The following is a 21,880-nucleotide window of genomic DNA, read 5'->3' as shown; positions in this document are numbered from 1 at the left end:
TCTGCTCTATATGCAAATGCGAACCCCTGATGTGTAGACGTGAATAGATTGGCTCGTTTATACCTCAGCTTATATGGAAATACGAAAAGCACGTAAGAAAGCGTGAAGAAGATCGCTTCGATACGTAATTAATTTTGTAGACCGTCACGCCTCAAGTTCATTCTCGCGAAATTGAATTTTTGCGAAGTGCGTAACCACCACCACCGGATATAATATGTAGATGATCATTAATGCAATGAATATGCACGTAGGTAGAAAAAGGGGATGAACCACCTCATCTAAGTCAACACTTTTGCTCCGGGATTTAAAAAGAGCTTTATTTTAAATTATGAATAAATTAGCGTCATGGGTGGCTGAACTCATTTAATGTCCAATGATTAATTACGTTGAAGGCTATTAAACTAAAAGAACTAAACTAAGAAAGAGGTATTATGAAAATGTGTTATAATATAAAATAGGAAAATTCTCGTAAAGTCCTTCCCGTAAAATAACCTTTGAAAATCACCTGACTCAGCTGAGAAAAATTATAAAACACGTGATCATTTTAAGCAGTAAATTAACCTACGCCAGCCGTAGGCACGGAAGCCGTAGGTACGGCTGGCATGGGTTAATAGCCTACACTTATTTTACTAATTTTTATTCTTATTTTTCAGGGTTCCGTACACGAAGGGTGCCAACGGGACCCTACCGCTACCCGTCTGTCTATCAATAGGAGGTATCTCATGAACCGTAATAAGTAGAGAGGTGAAATTTTTAGAGTATATACCTATTTCTACTGTCGCGACAAAGTAATAAGAGCCCGAGGTAGCTTTCATAATAGCCGCAGATGCAATTTTTTTTTGAGTAGGTATAGTGTTATATCTTGTACAATGGTACGAAAAATTTCGTGTGCGAGTCCGACGCGCATTTGACTAGTTTTTTAGGGTTCCGTACCTCAAAAGGAAAAACGGAACCCTCATAGGATCATTTTGTTGTCTATCTGTCTGTCTGTCTGTCTGTCTGTCCATCCGTCCGTCCGTCCGTCGTGTCTGTCAAGAAAACCTATAGGGTACTTCCCGTTGCCCTACAATCATGAAATTTGGCAGGTAGGTAGATCTTATAGCACAAGTAAAGGAATAAATCCGAAAACCGTGAATTTATGGTTGCATCATTAAAAAAAAATTAAATATGTGTACAGTACCTACCTATTAAAAAAGTTCCTTATCTTCTCTAGACATCTACAAGCTACATTGTAGAGCGTTGACATATTTTTACGCTTTGACAAAATTGTGTCATGTCATACGAGAAGTACTTCTCTGGTGTAATTTGCATACATTTTAACTTCCATCGTGGAACTAATGAACACGACGCAAACGTGTACCTACTGTATTTACAAGTTACACGTACTTAACTAAGGGCTTAAAATATATTTATACTATACTACCAAAAAAAACATTACAAAAATATCGATTTAGATTTATATAAAATGAAAAAATTATACAAAATCTCCAACCACAGTCTTCAATATTATTTATTCGTATAGAGATCCATTCTAGTGTGCTTTTTGTCAAAATAATTGACCAAAAAATGTGACGTAAAGACCAAGGTAAAGACAAATAGAGCGTAACTTTATTTACGCAGGCAATTAACAGCCTTTTACGGAAATTAATCGGGTTGACTTAACTTTAGATGTTTCGCGACGGGGTAAATAAGACTTAAAAACGGCGACGAGTCCGTCAGAGCAGCGAGACAGAATCATTGTAAGACGTAACAAGTGTCCCCCGTATCTCTTAATCACGTCCCCGGTAATTGTTTTATCTTTAGCTCGTTAGAACTCGTTTAAGCAAAGCCGTCTTAGAGAAGGATTAAATGCGGTCCGCCTTAATCCACCCCCTGTTGCTAATTCTGGCGGTTTTTCCACGGAGACCAGATAAACGTTTTTGTTGAGGTCCCGAACTCGCAACGTTTAATATTTATAAGAGCCAACATCGCTCAGATTGCTTCTGGTGCCGGTGCAAGGATTACGTCAACGATAGAATGCATTCGGAGCTTTTATTCGAAGGAAAAATTACATAAAATGTTCGAGACTTATTTATTGCTCGTTTTAAGAGACTCTTAAAAGATTTACGTTGTAGTCCCCTAGTGGTGATTCGCGTAACTCCTAATGAGCTTAGCAAGCTAGCAATGCAATTTTCTAGAGTATTTAGTTGCCTACAGGCAGTAGCTCTGGTTTTTATTCTTCCGCCTGCACATTTTCCGTCTTATATTTATTAATAAATGATTCACAACAACTTTGTAGTTCAAACTATCCTGCGTGATATTCAATATTATAGATACAATAGTGACAATTGATAAATGAAATGCCCTTTAAGAGGGCTCTCTCCGTCACTCGTTTCATACAACCGTAGTTCCAATTTCATTTGAATATTAAGCAACCAAAGTCCATGAAATTTTGCAAACATATTCTAGAAACTAATATCTATGTCTGTGGTTTTCCAGATTTCTGTTAAAATATTCGGTTTCAAAGTTACGCGGTTTTAAAAATTTTGATACAAATCTTTGAGCCCCTGTAATTTTAAAACTACATATTTTTAGAAAAATCTAAAACACCACAGACATAGATATTAGTTCTAGAATATGTCTACAAAATTTCATGGACTTTGGTTGCTTAATATTCAAATGAAATTGAAACTACGATTGTATGAAACGAGTGACGGAGAGAGCCCTGATAAGTGGAAACCACTTTTTAACGCTATGACAACGCGTGACGCCATGATCCTTGGAACAGAGCACCATTAATTCCGCATGCCTGGACTACGGTGACGGTGCCAGCTACAAAGATCTGCAGGAACCGTCGGGAGATAATCTGGAACCACCTTCCCCCAACTTTAGCCCCCGCTCCTCAGCGCCTTGCAAAGCGTGCCTTGCAAGGAGCATGTGCCTTACGTGTTGCAACCCACGCGGCCTCTCCTTGATTCCTCGTCATGAATAAAAGCTCACTAGAAAAGGACCCCGTCAATTTTCGAATTTAGTCATGATATATACCGACAAACGCGTGATAACCTCGTCCAATAACACGTGGAACTTCGAAACATGAAACCTCGCGACGCGGAACCCTTATTGCCAGGTGGGTTATTTACGTGGGCGCCAATGTAACGTGGTGGAGCAGTCAACGGTTAATTGGCTACTCCGCCACAAACATATTAGGAATTACCCTATCAGAGACCTATTCAAGTTACGGTACAATGGAAAGTATAATAAATAAGTCGTCATAATTTTATATTTATAATTTCCAAACAGTATTACGTATATAATCAAATCTTTTAGTCGAAAATCACTTTTAACGGTTCCCGTTCACGAACCGAGGGTATAATTGATTCTATTGGGCGTGAATGAATTTGCCACAAATCGTGTTACGGGACCGCCAGACCCCGAGTTTACCCAATACAAACCCCACTGAGTGCTTTAACCATAAAACAAATGGCTAATACGAGTAGATAGTTTATTTTATGGTGACAGCCAATTAAATTAGTTTAATTGCTAATATGTGAATCTACTTGTGTGTCTCACCAAAATCCCCGGTGCAAGTGATATTTCAAAGTAGGTATACTTGTATAGTGTACCATTGTCAGTAATATTAAGCCTTTGATGTTTAATTTGAATAAAGTAGTAAGAGTTTATGTAAATCTTAAAAACAAGAGCAGGTATTTTCCGACAAGCGCTTATAAGACTCGGTAGCCTAATTTTGACAACACATATTTTAATCAATTGATGGGTGGCCAACTTTAGAGGTCCGGATTTACCCGTTTCGTTTCCTCCGTGCCTCATTAACACTAACATGTGATGATAACTGCGAAGAAACCTAAGAGTCGCTTTCTTTTAGTGAAGTTGCATTATCATCCCAAGAAAACTCCTACCATTATGTGTTTAATGGAAAGGGGTCACCACAACGAGGAATACGACGCACACAGAGAATCAAAGTCGATAAATATAATGAGGAAATTTTCTTGAAGAGTATCCTTAAAAAATAATATGTAAGTAGGTACTTAAGTTTGGAATGTACAAAATAATTGATTGTATTAGGCGGGCAAGCACTCGCTCGATTAGCCACGGATAGAGACCACTTACCGGAACGCCGGTCGACGAGTTTGCACGAAATAAATACCTACTGGGCAAAGAGTGCTTTCACTTAGAAAATAATAGAACAAAATTATATACCTATTGTCTAGATTTCAAAGAATAAAAATTGATTACAAAACTTATTACTTTGACCCTAAAATAAAAAATACATTCAAATGTACTAAAATGTAATAAAAGACAAGAAATTGATGTAACTAAAACCTTAAGTGCTTTGAACTATTAAGTGAAATGACGATTATTATTTATCATGGAGAAACAAACAACAAATTGTATTTATTAAAAATTATATGTTTTTACTTTCTTGATGGGAAAATGCCATTCATAGACATAAAGAAAAAGTTGGGGGATAAGTAGGTACCAGTCATACCATAATAATTCATAATTCATTAACAATAATTATTGTAGTAGGATTTGGGCGACCTGGAATATACTTTTTCGCATCTATTTCAATGCTTTGTCCATGAAGAAAACATTAAAAAATACCAATACCTTACCAAGGCTTACAAAAGATAATTAGTATCAAAAATATGGTAGATCCGTAATTATCTGTTATTGATAAATATCTTTTAAAAGTTAAAGACCAAGCATAATAATTATAGCTTCATATTGACCGTTCAATCTGTTTATCTTTTAATTGAATGAACGGAGGTCATTCAAAATTTCAATCAACGGAAATGAGATTGCACCGTGACGTATATTTATTATTATATTGTATATTTTCTGTATTGATGATAGTGGAATGAAATATTAATTTCAGTATTGAGTATTTATTATATTATATATTAAGCGTTACGATCGCCGATTACGACACTAAAATACATATTATTTTCTGTGCGTTAGTTTCCAAAATACATTTGAATATTAAAAAATAATCATTTTATAAAAAAAAAGTCGCAACAGAAGTAAGTAATGTCAAAACAAAATTCAGTGGGCAGGCTTTTACGACGCCTTGTCTCGTTTTAATGCAAACTGTTTCCATTCCATTAGACAATGTAATTAATACCCACCGGTAAACCTAATTGTGGCTGACAAACAAACAACGATCGGTGCCATCATTGCTCAAAAACCGCTCCTTAATAGATACCATCCCCCACCGTAACCCAATATTAGTGATTAGCCCCACTGACGTTGAACTATATTGTGACATCATGAATAATGAAACCGACGACTTTTGTTACCGAAAGCGTGAATTGGCATTGTCTATGAATACTGGTATTGTTTGTTCACAACATAATGGCATTGTTTTACCTGCAACGCTTGTAAACGCGGCGTTATTTGAAGTACATCATATATAATTCAGGCGAGCTGTTGGCAGGACGTTAAAAATGTATGAGTGGGCAGGAGAACCCCAATTATTATTGGTATATACCAACGAAGCGGTTGCATTCAAGTTAATTTATGTAGGTTAAAAATATAATTTCACAGTTAAAACTACACCAATACTTAAAACAAAAGTCACAGTACAATAAAACATATCAACTCAGAAAAACGTAAAAGTAGGGGTCTGAAGTTGTTAGAATCGTGACTAGCATCTAAAAGCACAGTATTGACAGACCCGCACTAGATGAACGGACGAGTCGCACGGAGCAGCTAGATACAAGAGGCACAAGGCTGTGGAGTGTGAAAGTTCCTTTGAAGGTACTTTCGACTGGAGTAAATCATCGTACCTTCATAACTCAGCTCTATAAAAAGTTGAAAGAGATTGTGGTCAAGCGTGCACCTAAAATTTATATAAAAAAATGCTAGGGTATACTGAGAAAGTAAATGTTCTGGCTATGTTACTAATAGAATTTGGAGAAGACATATAGCAGTATAGCACAGTCGCAGCTGGAGAACAAAAACGTGTGCTCCAACCGCTACTAGTGTGCCAAGAGCAAGCGATTAAGAACAAAGATTACGTAGAGCAAAGCGGTGAACACTAACAAAACAACCGTTAAACAATGTTTGACACGTATCAAGGCGATGCAGAGTGCAGCTTGAACGCTGTTGACACAAGTAGGTATCTAAACAAGGGAGGGCGACGACTGGACGTGCAATATTAAGCGAGACCCGATCTTTGCTTTCGTTGATAGAGTCTAACCAACCTCTTAAAAGATAGCTCAAAATTTTACAACACTTACTCGTATCTTTACCTAGTAGGTACTACTTCATCATCATGTTAAAGTTATGTATTTTGAAAACTTCCCTGGGATCCAGAAATATTCAGGATTTCACCAAGAGTGCGCCTTTATTGGGCATGAATTTAGAAAAGTAGTCTACCCTGGCATAACAAAATTTCCTGACACGAAAGCTTTTTCAGCTCTATCTGAAACCTGAACGCATTATAAAGCGATGGGTACCAATTTCCGCATAGAACTCCACAGGTTACATGTGTAAAAGGTTACGCAATAAAATATGGAAGTAGATTTTTGAATTCCCTCGGTTACACACTCAAATCTGTGGTGATTGTAGTAGGTAGTTTAATAAAATATAATATTATGTAGGTAGGCTTGTCAGTTATGAATAAAGTCAGTCGTCATCAAATAGTGGTTTGATTTGGACCCATGTACTATTACAGTGATTGCCCAAGGTTCGTACAGTCAAGCCCTCACACCCTTTCGATCCTTATCATCAAAGTTTGGATCTCGAAATAAATATGATTTGATTATTAAATGCTAAAAATGAGAACCCAACTGGTTTTTAATGGTGTCTGAGCATTGCGAGATCGGCGAAGCGTGAATCGTTGCGAGCTACGAGTACCTATTATCGCTCAGCATAGACCTTAAGTGCAACTCGTCTTGCTTACTAATAAAGTCGTTAACGCTACTAAAATATAATAAATATTATCAGTGATATTTGCTTGAGATTTCTATCACTTGTACTGTATTTTATATTTAAAAAAGAAAAACAAAATACATATTTATGATTGACAGTGATAAAATGCGTGTCATCTACAAGCTAAAACTTAATACATTTCAATTGTTCAAAAGAAATATGTATATAGTTTAGTACCTACTTGAAAACGAGTACCTAAGTACGTATTCTACTTGGTTATTTTAAAAGGTATAAAATATTAAGAGAAATATTGTTCAAATGCGTCCCCGTGTGGAAGGAAAAGGAACTGTGTGCAAAGTGCATTTTAAATGGAAATAAAACATTAACTAATAAAGACGACCTTGCATAATCTAGAGAAGATTTTCGTGCTAACGAAGCAAATTGCGCTCTGTGCTTTAAAAATAGCTTACACAAAGCCGGATTTCATACATATTTTGACATGATCATATTGATTCTATACCTAGTGCAAATTATTTTCAATACAAAATACCGTTCTTCACTTCAAGCAAAATGGAAGCACGTACCTACTGATATATATTCGGACAAACATGAAGTTAACAATTTATCAAAGAAACCCCTAAAATATGTAATTTTTGACAGACATACATTATCTAAACACGTGTTGACGGGAAATCTCCGCTTACGGTCGCTTAGATACGGTCCACTAAAGCCTCGACACTTTCGACGATTTGCACCGTTGCTTTTTTATCAGACAGGATATAACAACTAGCATGCATTTAGATTCAATTTAATTCGTAATTTGATCCTTAAAAGAACCAAAGTAACCGACATAGCCCACAGGCAAACTGAAATTGCATTTTCACGTGCACGTGATTTTCACACAACCGATGGCTGCTGGGGCAAACGCATTCTGAAGTGGAGACAGAGTTGCGTAAGCGCAGTTTGTGACGACCCTCAACCCAGAAGGTGGCAAAAGGCGGTTGAATAATTGACTGATATATCAACCTCCAAACCACTGCGTCCAAAAACTTCTCATTTTGCATGTAGACTCTCTATTACGAAACCTTCACTTCGAAAAGATTTTGAGAAATGCCAGACGAGTGAAGCCGGGGAATGACCTAGTTGATACTTGGTACATGAACTGTTATTATATCACTAAAATCGATTTTTCGCTTCAAAAACTATTGAGATTTCACTGGAAAAATTCTATCATCATAATACGCAGGTCTCAGAAAGACAATAACCGCACAATTTTTCAAAGAAACCACATAGCGTAAGTATCATATTTTCCTTCCTTGTAGTGATGGAAAAGCTCCGCTTAGATGCAGTCGTGATTTGAAATGTGATTTTAAAATGTAAATGAGATCCCAACGCCTTTCACCTGCAAAAGTTGTAGTACTGAAGAATATGAGAGTGAAGTTCCATCCTGACATTTGGGACTTGCTATAAAATCATTCAATGTTTGATTTATGGAGTTCAGGAGGCTCTGCTAACAAATCACTCACCAATGTCAGTTCTACGATGTGAGACATTCAAAGGTACATTTCGGTGGCACCTGAGATCATAAAGTTGTATAAAAACAGATCCCGTACCATAAATCATCAGATACTCGTATCTCAATTCCAGGGTTGCCAAAGCGAAATTAGAGTATCTTAATCTTGAAATATTATATTTTGATAACCTTCCTGGCACAAGTAGTGAGTGCTGAAGAAAGTATTTATGGCTTTTTGGCTTAGATCTAGTCAAGTGGAAGCGTTCGACAGGTTTAATTTAGCGTTCCGGCACAATGCCGCTTAAAAAACAACTAGGTTTTGGGTTCTATAAATTTACTACAACTCTTCTAGTTTAGCCAATTGAGTCCCCAAGTGTTAGAGCCAAATAAATGAAACAGTTTTTCACCATTTTAATTTATTAAAAAAAGTTGAACAAAGCTCTTTAAACTCAGAAGAATAGATTATTTACCTAAGTTACGTATTTCAAAGATCGTTTATTACTCAAGACCATAAGCCAGGAAAATTAAAAATGTAATAGTTTAACTATGTAGTCTGTGAATTTTTTGTGAATCTGAACCAATCTGTGAAGTTCTTTGAACTTTGTGAGCCGTTTTCCTCGATAGCTTGCCACAGCGACTTAGAATATCGCAAGCGCGTCAGACTAAAGCAGTTGTCAGTATCTCACCTAAAAGCATAGCGCGTGTAGGTAAGGCTCTCGTAAATCTCGAAAAACATTAGCAGCACAATTTGTCAAAGAAACCACGACGCGAAAGTATCATATTTTCGACAGATATATTGTTTGTTCACGTCCGCGGTGTCGCCGGGAAAGCCCCGCTCAGACGGGGTCGCGGTGCAGAGTGCAATTTTAAAGTGTAAATAAAAACGCTTCGCCTTTAACCTGTGAACCTCGCCCTTCATTTCAACGACAAAGTGTGTGAGATTTTTAAATATTAGGCACTAGCTGACGCCCGCGACATCGTCCACGTGGATTTAGGTTTTATCAAAATCCCGTAGGAACTCTTTGATTTTCCAGGATAAAAAGTAGCCTATGTGTTAATCCAGGGTACAATCCATTCCGAAATTCAGCAAAATCCGTTAAGTAGTTTTTGCATTAAAGTGTAACAAACATACAAACTTTCGCCTTCATAATATTAGTGTGATGCCAAAGATGTTATAAAACCCAAGATAGGCAGTTAATTTATATTTTAAAAAGTAAAGACAAATTCCTACGTCTGTGTGTGTGACAAACATCGATGTAGACAAACGCGTAGCGGCACAGACTACATAGGTACATATTGGCGCGGGACTTACGCACCTTTTGGTTTCAAGCATGCTTCAAAAACGGCGACTCGTTAGCAGGGTTGGGCGCGTTCTACCGTTATGAAATTTTCGTTGGACAGTAAACCAACAGCCAATGTACCTACACTTGCAACCTTTCGAATCGCGGGGTACTCCTAAGCCGTAGACTCTCTACGGCAATGCTCTACGCCGTAGAAAGTCTACGGTTAGATTTCAAAATCTTCTTTAGAATATATTATAACAAAATACCAAACTGCGTGTCTGTGTATTCGCTTAAAACAACCACAATTCTTAGTGTATTTCAATGCTTTCAACATCATTTTAAACACTTCACTCGGGTGGAATTTCTATAAGTGTAACAATAATATAGTGTGGACTTACGAGGCCCACATGGTCACAATAGTGACCCAGCTCTTTAAAAGAGAGTAAAAAAAGGTATAGTTAAAGAAGAACCATCCAATCGAAGCCGGTGCTAGTCAGTAAGTACAATATTTTTAGTATGATAAACAACGAAGATAAACAAAAGAAACGATATCTATCGTATCTTGAGCCGTACCTACCAAGTTAATATGAGTGATCGTCACACCTACCAACACACTGGCAGTTGTCGTTACGGTTATGGATCGGGCTAGGAGTACGAGTAGAACACGGGGCGGTCGTGGCGCGAATGAATCACATTGTTATCAATCACGCCTCTATTGATGGAGTGCTGTGATTTTGATTAAAAGACCCGGTATTTACTACGAGTACCTATAACAGCTGGGGTGCTTGGACAAATGGAAATATCACCATAATACTATCTACTTTTATGTATAACTTAATTATAACTTAACCGGTATGGATTGCAAATTATCATGCGTCTTCTCGCCCATCACCTATTATAAGTTTCTGATACTAGGTTAGAACCTTTACGGAATTGCCGACAACAATTGTACCTACAACCTTTCAACGCAATCGAGAGATTGGTGCGTGAATAGGTTAATAAGGAAAACGAACGAACACACAGACATAATTTTTGTAACAAATCTATATGGATATCTTCTTGCTGGTTCTTCTCGGTAGGAACGGCATTCCGAACCAGTGGTAGATTTTTTTGACGATTCAAAAGCATTTGTAAAAGTATAATTGAATAAAAACATTTTCATTTTTTTTATTATTACTTATTATCCTTTGTTTTCGGCTTCATCCACGAAGAATCAATTCAAGTTGTATCTCAACACTAGCTGTACAATTTGTGTTGAATTGGAGTTGTATTTAGGTTTTAGTGGTTGCGCTTGGGCCTACTTGATGAAATCATAACAAAAATGTTGAGATTAATACAAAAAATTGCGCATCGATACGGGTTGTTTTGATAAGATTTTTTCGTTTAAATTAAAAATAAGGCAGTTTAAAAACCATACAGGTGTATTTTTTCACATGGTAGCTTCTAATAATATAAGTACCTAACATACGCAATGCTGATAGGATACTGGCAAGTTCTTAATTTGAATGCTCGTGTCAACTGGAACTCAAATCCAAAACCGTTCGTATTTTTGCTTAAAAATTTTGCCCAATTTCAAGGAAAACTAACGAGAACGGTAAATAAGTTCTGGAAAATCTCGCGTAATACGTTACGGACATGTTTACTCGTAAAACGGGATACGACATATAGGTACCAGAATTGAGCACATTAAGAGCTTACATTTCATGTCTGCGCGCATAAGCCGCCCTCTGAAAAGATTTGATGGCGAGGTTAGAGATTTATGTCAAGGATCATAGAGTCGGGGATCGGGGGGTTTCCGACTGTGCCCTTTGTGGTTGGAGCACTATCCGGCTTCACTTCACTTTGTACCTCTTACTCCTGCTGCCACTTACCTTGTGGGACGTTTCAATTTCGCTTTAAGAAAAATCCGCGGCCAGTCCAGTCAGCTGAATATCAGGCTCGCATGGCAGAATATGCTTGTATTCTTGAAAATACGAAATTATATTTGCACTAACAAAACTGCCCCGCGGCGACCGGTTTCTAGTACTTCATCTCTTCTATTTCTAAATTGTTTTTTTATTTAGATCTACTAATAGCGAGAATTCCGATAGGAGCCCTGTGCTCAGTAGTGAGCCGGCGATGGGTTGATCATGATGCTGAATAGCGATCCTTACTATATTATAAGTAAGGCGCAGACATACGCACTCAAAGTCAAACCTCTCTGGTTTTTCAATTGTTTCTTGAGTACCTACTGATATAAAAAAAACTGCACGTCTTCGGCGGACTAGACGAGGTCTACGGTTAGTAAACGGGAACGCTAAGTTCGACAAAGTTGGGAAAGATATAGATAGGTAGATAGATAGAAATCTTTTTGCACAGAAAATATGAAATAACCAAGACAAAACAAAGAAACTAAAAATTAAAAACAATTATATGCAAAGGCGACCTTATTGCTCAGAGGCAACCTTTTGTGAAAGGAGTTGTGTTGGATAGTACTAACAGTATACAGAATTTTATTTAGTAGTAGCATAATTTATTGTATATGTATAAATGAATAATTAATTATATTAATAAACATAATAAATAACTATTAGAGACTCGAACTGGATTTTATGTAAGCAAGGTTGCAGACAAAATCTAGCAATAATATAAATATTACACACATTGTAAGTGCAATTGATGTGGATTTTATAATATAAAGCGCGTAATGTCAATGATGTACATGTTAGAATAATATTATGTACCTGTAATGTTATGAGCGCGTCTGCGAACCCATAGCCGACATAGTAGCTCGTTAGTTCGCTAAACAATGTTAAGGTATAAGATCCATTACAGCAAGACCTATTGCCATGCTGATTCTTGCTCTACAATGTGCGGCTTTATCATAGCAATTAGCTAAAAACATCTTTTTCCTAAGGCCTCTACAAACAGTCGGTAAAAATAACGTTACGGTTACCGTTAAACCAGCTAATTTAGACCAGCTAATTTCAAACCCCTATTTTACCCCTTTAGGGTTTCAATTTTCAAAAATCCTTTCTTAGGTTGTCTGCGTCATAATAGTTATCTGGATGCCAAATTTCAGCCTGATCACTCCAGGAGTTTAAGCTGTGCGTTGATAGATCTGTCAGTCAGTTTTTGCTTTTATATAAATAAGAAAAATCAGTTCTGCAATAGAGCCTATATATCTCACCAGCCAGCTAAGAGTCCTACATTATAGCATACATAAATCTCCCTGAACTAGATGCAGTGTGTTATGAAGAAAATATACACGTGGCCTGGCATATTAGAGTACCACGTGCAAAGTGACAAAGGACTTGCTAAGTTTTCACTACTCGGGTAGGCTTATGCTATAATTGTCTCCATTTCATTGGGACGAAATTCCATTTTATTAATCTGTGACCAAGTTAAGTGCAGAATATAATAAACTAGCTAATGCCCGCGACTTTGTCCCCGTGGGTTTAGGTTTCGAAAAATCCTTTGAGAACTCTTTGATTTTAAGGGATAAAGCACATTTTTAGGACAAAGCAACAAACCAATAAACATGCAAACAAACACAATTTCACTTTTATAATATGGTTAGAGATTAGCTTTTTCTTCTATTTCACTCACATGATTTTTTTGGGTGGGTAAAAACAACAGCGCAGTATTATAGGCTACTTTTTAAGGCGAAAAATTAAAGAGTTCTCACGGGATTTTCAAAAACCTAAATCCCACACGGGCGAAGTCGCAGGCATCTGCTAGTAAATGATAAATTTCTCTGTACTAGCTGCTATATGCATTGAAGGATAGCTGCTATAGACAGTATCACGTCTCACTCTAATATCGTAGCAGTAGCGTAGCAGTAAAGTAAGAGAGGACTTAGCGTTGCTAAGATTTCACCACTCGGCTACGCCAATGCAACGAGTGTCTCCGTTTCGTTGGGGCTTCCTCGTTTGGGAGTATTATCTGTTGAGCAAGCCAGGTGCAGAATAATAAATCAGCTTTTTTTGGTTCCGCTTGTGCAAAACTGTGGGTTGTATTATCAAGAGATTAGATTATAAAAGGGCTGACATGTACATAGGTATAAAAACACTTAAACAAATAAAGAAAAAAAAAATATCAAGATAATCCTGGTGGTTGGAAAGTAGTGCTGGTTAACTTTGCCGTGATTGCGATTGATTTATGTGGTCTGTTGACGAGTTTCGTTCTTTATCTTCGAAGACCTTTATCAGGTACGACATGATGCTCGCTATTTCGTCTGCTTGGATTTAAGATTTTTTTAGTCAAACGTCCTGTTCTGTATTAGTCGTCAGATGGTCTTTGTATCCAATCTCGTTAAAATTGGTTGAGCGGACGAAATAACATTGCCTATAAAACCATAACATAGTACTATTGAAGAAGTATATTATGTAGTAGTACTTTTAAGATACTAAAACTTTACCTCTGATTAAGCAGATATTATTGTAATTTGAATCGCTATTCTAATTAATAACTTTGAATTTTAGCGTAACATTTAAAGGCACATAATTATTATCAATATACCTATTTTATTTGTTTTGTGTTTATAGGAGCCACTAATAAATAATTGGAGGAATTCTGTGAATTTGATACGAAATCATAATGATGATAAAACAACCCATAAATACGAGTTCAACCGATAAATTGGAGCAATTAGTTTGTTATAAATATTATAAACACAGAATTTAGAAACTATAATAAATAACACAGGCTATTACGACTAACAACCTATTACGTCAATCTATTACGACTGACAACATGAAACAAATACAAGCGTAAAAGCAGCATTGCGCGACGGATAATGTCACACTGAATGCGCGAGTAAACGTGTACGATCACACTAAGTATTTTATATCTAAAGACAAAAGATTGCATGTGTGTGTATGTTTGTTACTCTTTCACATAAAAACTACTGGACGGATTTCATTAAAATTTGGATTATACCTTGGATTAACACATAAGCTACTTTTTATCCCGTAAAAATCCATGGTTCCCGCGGGATTTTTTAAACATAATATCCACGGGTTATAGTCGTATAATAGTCGCGGGCATCATCTGTAATACGGGAACATCAACTGTCAAACTATAGTGCACAGCTACCACGTCACGCGATTACAGGAGCGCCACCATGTAGTGTGAACAGTGAACGTACAGTTTCTTCTGTTACAATTTTATAGGAGTAACGAAAACCCGAGATAAAAACCTGGGTAAATTAACAAGTAAATTTAAAACTGATTTACTTTATTAGGAACAAAAACCACCGGTGCTATCGACTGTAAAGTTATCTACCGCGATTCATAACAGCTGCGAAAACGAAAAAACAAAGCTCAATAATAATTATTATGCTAGCAAAGCGAGTTTGCGGAAGCCGCAAAACGAAATTTAATTTGCCCTGAACGCTGCATCAGAAATAAAGTTTAAACAGTCGCTGCAGTAGGCGGCAGTACGCTCAACTTCTAACGCAAATGAATAGCGAATGGGAAAAGTTAAGCTGAGAAAAATGATGTCCCACTCGGCGAGTGGGCGCGGAGTTCAGACCATTGTCGACTTACAGCGCACTCGCTGCCGAGTTCCAACTCGATATTAGTGTCGTTTACTTTGGTGAACCGGGTACGTTCGACGTATAGCTTTAGCCCGGAACCGGGCTGGTTCGTTCATCTAGTCACCTAGTGGGTCGCTCATTCTGCTGTAGACCATGAGGTCGCGGGTTGAGCCAAAAGAGTTAATGAGCGCAGAAAAAACGTCTGAAACAACTGACTAACTGACTGACAACTGTCTATTTCTTAAGAAATTCTTAGTAGCAGTTCGGAGTTGAGAAGTTTGCGATATTACACCATCGTGCTCCGGTGAACATCCTCTCTCTCCTCATCTCTCTCCGGTCTTATCGGATTACCATCCCATCGGGTTATGATAGTAAGGGAAAAGAGATTGTAGCTGTTTTTGCGTGCATACTAGTTTTTTATACACAGATTTAGCGTACCAGTGCGATGCACTAGATGCCGCGTAGATACCTATTATGGAATATGGGTTCAATCAAACTGCCTCACCTTTGGTGTGGGAGCTTGGTAATGTAGATAGTCCACTTCCAACTGACTGCATCATCTACATTGTAGTCGCGCTTACCAAGAGAGTTGATTAAATAATTGCAAAGTATGGCTTCTTTACAGTAATGTGGTCAAAGCGTAAATAATGATATGGGTCAAAGCGCCTAAATCTTCTGAGTCTCCTAGAGTAAGATTTGTATGTTATTACTAAATAGAGATTATATATTACTAATACAATTAAACACAAACGGAAGTTTCCAACAAAACTAACAACAACTATCAATATTATGAGTCTTACCTAGCCGGTGATCCGAGAGCTTGTAGAAAATTGTAAGGAGACGCTTGATAAAAGTTGATAGTATGTTAGGTAGTTCTTTTGAGTTGTAACTAGACCTGCCAGCCGAACCGTAAAGGGATCACAAGTTACAAAATTCTTAAAATTTAAAAACATTTTTTTTAGACAGAAAGCTAAATTGTAAAATCAAATAGATTATTTTTTTCAATTTAGTGAGTACCTATAATAAAAAAGTGGCAAGCCATTTTGCAACCATATAGCTATTAGGTAGATACTTAGTGGCAAGTGGTGATTTCGAAAAAAATTAAAAAAATCTACTTTGTAAAAAGTTAATTACGCAGCATCTACTTCAACTCAAACTTGAAGCAGGTGTGGCTGGTATTGTTACGTTGGCAGAAGACACAAATAAATTTTAAATCCCATCTAAAATTAAAAAATTGATTCCGCTACGGGCTAACTCCCCGCAGTGGAATCCAGGAGATAAAAATGAAAAAGTATACCTACCAACTTCTAGCTTCTATCAAGCACCTCCTTTAAATTTCAGCTGTCTCTTTGGCCACGCGGGTACGCAGCCGGGGCAAGAGCAGATAAGACTTAAGTCACTTCATTTTCAGATAGTTCGAGACCGAGTCATTAACGTGAATGAAACGTGCGGCAATAAGAACTTTGTTTTATTGCTTTACTTTACAAACAGTTAAATAAAAACAAAAAGAAGTATTCAGCACTCACCGTTTTCGCCATTTGCGCTGACCCGGTGTCTGGGTACTGGATTAGGGCTTGAAATGAATCTGCAAAAGAATTGTTTTTATCTTTAAAACTGCATACAGTGATTTACATAGTTCAGTTAGTCAAGTCTTATTCCTTGGAAATTAAATTAACTTTTTTTGTTCTGCTGCATCCAGATTATATATTACATACTAGACACTATCATTACATATTATAACATACTAGACGATGCCCGTGACTTCGTCCATTAAGTTTCGGTTTATTAAAACTCCCGTGGGATGAAAGCTATCTTTGTATCTTTCATCAAAATTAGCTGCGAAAAAGTAGCTGAAATTAAAAGTAGTAGTAGTAGTAGTAAAAAGACTTGTTTACGCATTTTACAGTTTTGATGCATGTTACTCGTATTCAACAATGTTAAACAATGTTATGTTACGCAACGAAAGTTTCATAACACGTTACATAATCTAGAATCACATTTACAAGAGTGCAATCGTAACAGCAAAGAGCTGTAAGATTTACAGTAACCTTACATATTAAGTTACTTATGCCCTTTGAGTAATCGAAACACTAAACAGTCGTTCAACGTTTGATGTCTAGGTAATATCATGTTCGTTAAACAATGTGAAGTTGCCGCCACGAGGGGCGCTATGCGATCCATCTCTTCCAAGAGTTTGTGGAGTTCCGTCTCAGGTGCACCACAGCTATTCTATCATCTTCACTCTAGCAAATATGCGAAACAAGTTTCATGTAATTTAGCCTCCATCGTGTACTCTTGCGAGCATAAATTGATACGTTTACTCAAGGTTTACTCTCTCGATTCGTGAAAGTTTTGAACATTTTGGGGCTACAGTTGATTAATGTTGTTTCATGTTTAACAAACTGTTCCTTTTTTAGGGTTCCGTACCTCAAAAGGAAAAACGGAACCCTTATAGGATCACTTTGTTGTCTGTCTGTCTGTCCGTCTGTCCGTCCGTCCATCGTGTCTGTCAAGAAACCTATAGGGTACTGCCCGTTAACCTAGAATCATGAAATTTGGTAGGTAGATAGTTCTTATGGCACAAGTAAAGGAATAAATCTGAAAACCGTGAATTTGTGGTTACTTTCACACTTTCTTACTTACTTTCACAATTTTCAAAGTAAGATAACTATATCAAAAGGGGTATCATATGAAAGGGCTTAACCTGAACGTTCTAAAACAGATTTTTATTTATTTTTATGCATGATAGTTTTTGATATATCGTGTCGGAAAAAATACCCGAGTACGGAACTCTCGGTGTGCGAGTCTGACTCGCACTTAGCCGGTTTTTTTTTCTTGTGAACTCAGTTTATTGAAGACCACCTCTACCCGCTACTTCGACCGCGAGTTTGAAAAATCCCATTGGATTTATTTGTTTTGCCGGAATATAAGGTCAACTTGCTAGCGGAAGTCCTCTCTATATCAGTTCAGCTATTTCGAAGATTAGACCGGACAAACAGAGAAAGACGGAGAAGCCTGGCAGGCATTAGGTAGATTAAATTAAAGACTAGATATACGGTTTCTATGCAAAATTGTACCAGTGCAAAATAATGTACTTTTTCAGTAATATGGTTAATTTAAATAAAATAATACTATTGCTACACTTTGGTTTCCTTAAAAGATAAACAAATCGCTGAAACCTTCTCGGCAACACGATTTGCACGGCGCTTTAGACCTTCTCGAGTTAGGTTCTCACTCGTCAAAGTTAAAGTCAAATCATTTATTCAAATTGGGTACCATTGTACACTTTTTGAGTGTCAATTGTTAAATAATGATCTCATTGTGATAATTAATAACGTAAACTTAAAACGAAAGCTACGAGGGTCCCAAACGCGCCCAGGGTCTGAGAAGAGCCCACAACAAATTTATTATGATTTCATTGTCAGTTCGCGGTAACAAGATCGTAGGGCCGTATGGTATGTATAGTGCGCTTTCTTGTGCATTTCAGCGAGAAGCTATTTGTACCCTTAAACAAACTAAGGAAAACTAAAATATAGTGTTTATTGGTTCAGAATTTGATTACGATTAGATTGCCTGCAATAACAATGTTGAGAATATATAACGATTATAAACAATCATTACCACAAAAGTAGAGGCTAGATTCCGAGTTCCGTTAGGGATATTTACTGCGAGGGATAAACGAGGACCTCCTAATTTAAGGGTGCGATCATTGTAGACCGCGGTGTGAGGGAATAAATTCACATTTTTACACAGGAGCTACATCGTTGCGACAACACCTGCGTCAAATTATGTACCATTAGATAATGTCTTTTTTTTTATTTTGACCCGCTTTTATACCTACACTTTTTTTTCTGTTTTTAGTGTCCGTTAAATTAGCATCAAAGGTTATACGAGGGCAAACCAAATAACGATTTCTTTTCGTTTACTTATTAATAAAATTATATTCGGTGTAATAAAAATATGAATCTAAAAGTAGCAATTAGAGTCACTCTGTATATTCATATATAACTTCAAACTTGTGTAACTTCCATAAGTGAATTCCAATTCAGTTAACATAATCAAGTTTTCGCCCGTTTCAGGAATAAAGTTTATATGTATAAGTATAAAATTTAGTCTATGTATACCTCTTTATGTATGTTTGTATATTTTTCACCACCAAAACACAAAAGAACAGGTTACAAAAAACTTTAAGTCTCTATAATATAAAATATGTGATCCCATGCGTGCGTAGCCGAGGCGAGCTTTCACTTAGTTTATTTATTAATGATCCTAGTAATTTATTACAATTTTATGTTTTATACTTAAATACATATTCTATAATAAAATACAGATCTATTTCAAAAACATACAAGTATAAAGGTTTTCTCGTATAAGAAGCTAGTATTTTCAGTGCCCTACTTTATTATCAGTATTCGATAAAGCTCACAACAGAAAGGAAACTTCGTTAATAAGTAAAATTGTGCGTTTTTTTTCTCCAACAATTCACTGAAGCTACAAAATATAGAGTAAGACACTCAAACTCGACTCAGGAGCGTAGAGGCAAATGAAAAGTAATGCGTTGTCTCCTCATACTTACATAGTTAATGGTTAAATGGTTTTTATTCTGGCTCATATTTTCTTTGCCGCTAGCTAAGCACATCAGAGGTAACTTATAAAACATTTACCATGACTTAGCGAACTTTAAAAAACCATATTTATGTACAAAAAGCTAATAATTTATTTATTTTGAGAGAAATTATTAATTTATTCTGAACATCTAAAATCTAAATTATTAAAACCAAGAACCTAAAACTAAAAACCTTAAAAATATAATATAATACCTAATTAAAATAAATTATTAAAAGAAATCCCTTTAGGCAAGGTTCCGAAGATACTGGCAGCGTTCCCCCTTTGAATGGCTAGACTAATTCTTTGTCCGAGGTAGCTGCCAGCTAATAAATTGTAACTACTTAAGACTTTTCAATATTTTTTGGACTTATTTGTGGCTAAACAGCTTTTGTTTAAGTTTTAACGTTAAATAGGGCGTCCGCGTCCCCTAGTGACACTTTATGTAACGGTAAAAATTGTCGAGTACTCTGAGCTTTAAGCTGCAATGAAGTTTACATACCAGAGGTGATCACTGAAGATGTCAAATCACAACACTCGCTCATCTGTCGACAGTAAATATCAGATACCTCAACGTTCAAAGTGAAACTTTCATTTCGTTCGTCATTTTCGTCACTTCATTTCGTTATGTACGTTAAGAGCCTCAGTACTCCCAAAAGGTTGATTTTAAATAATGTAGTAGCATATCTTTTAAAATGTACATGCCACTGGTCATAAAAATTAATAAAATTTATACGAATATAAACAGATTTTCATTGTATTTCTTTTAATGATCTAAAAGCTTTTCTCGAATTTATAACACCCAAAACCTTTTTAAATTCGCCGCCTCCGGTTACTTGGAAATAAAGAGGTTTAATGGGCTTTTGAAAGTTTTACTTTAATTTCACATTAGATTAGTGACAATTTTTATTGTAGTGCGAGCACTGACCCTATTAATACACGCTGGAACTGCGATTTCCGACGTATTTTTGAAGCAACTTCATTTTCACTATTTTGGCACTGATAGCAGCAGTGAGCTTCAGTGAGCGTACCCGTAACTAAATGTTAGTGATGAGATAGATATCTTCAATATAGTTTCAACACGAAGACCATTTGCAAAATGGCAATTCTAATTACTGGTACTCCATTATTTTGTATCGCACACGTCTTCCAGCGTACTTGCAAAAGTCAATTTCAGTGTCTGAGGGTCTCAAAACTGATAGAATATGAAAAGTATTTTGTTCAGTTTTGACCTTGTTTAAACATAATATCGATATATTTCGTAGTTCACACCGCGTGCACTTAAGGCAACTTTATCGATAACAAAGCCGCGAGAAAGCGATGTCACACTGACTCTGCTAATGTTATATTGTTAACCAAAAGAACGTCTTCTATCGAATAAAAGAGAACAAATACAAGTGTAAATTAAAAATTTATAACACCCCCGACAAGTGAAGGTTACAGTAACTAGAAAAGAGCTGATAACTTTCAAACGGCTGAACCGATTTTCTTGGATTATAACTAAGAACACTCTCGAACAAGCCAACTTTCAAACAAAAAAAAACTAAATTAAAATCGGTTCATTAGTTTAGGAGCTACGATGCCACAGACAGATACACAGATACACGTCAAACTTATAACACCCCTCTTTTTGGGTCGGGGGGTTAAAAATAGTGATATAATAACTGAATGATTTTCACACTTCAACGTGGCTTTGCTATGAAACAAATGAATATAAAGCAAAATATGAAAATTGTGCGATAAAATTCAGACATAGTTAACAACAGCCGGGCCGGAAGTTTTTAAAACAACTTCGCCCGGTTACCCTTTATTTGATTTTATTTATTCGAGTTGAAATATTCGAGGGCTAATTCGATAACGATGCTTGTCCCGATTGCGCACAAGAAATTCAAATGATTCCAATCAATCCCTATGCGATGTTTTTCATTAAAAATTCAAGTGGAGCACGCAATTACTTTATGGAATATTTAAGTCTATATTTCCGTAAACACAAGACGGGCGCTGAGGTTGTAAATTAAAATTCTCTAATCCGCATTTCGCTCTGAAGGAAAGAGGTAGCTTCCGTTGCTTCCGTTATGTAAATTTAAG

General features: G+C 36.5%; 1 protein-coding gene across 4 annotated transcripts in view; it reads right to left on the bottom strand.

Moving 5' to 3' along the window:
- The window catches only part of LOC123867066 (polypyrimidine tract-binding protein 2), a 270,705-nt gene that overhangs the window by 15,365 nt on the left and 233,460 nt on the right, over window positions 1-21,880 (bottom strand). For all 4 annotated transcript variants that reach the window (XM_045908910.1, XM_045908912.1, XM_045908909.1 and 1 more), the window contains one exon: window positions 16,714-16,772. In XM_045908910.1, the coding sequence (XP_045764866.1) occupies window positions 16,714-16,772 (59 nt within the window). The remainder of the gene's footprint in view (window positions 1-16,713; window positions 16,773-21,880) is intronic.

This window comes from Maniola jurtina, chromosome 7, assembly GCF_905333055.1.
Source record: "Maniola jurtina chromosome 7, ilManJurt1.1, whole genome shotgun sequence".
NCBI lineage: Eukaryota > Metazoa > Arthropoda > Insecta > Lepidoptera > Nymphalidae > Maniola > Maniola jurtina.
Note: the sequence above shows the minus strand (reverse complement) of the source record. Positions and strands in the feature narration are given on the sequence as shown.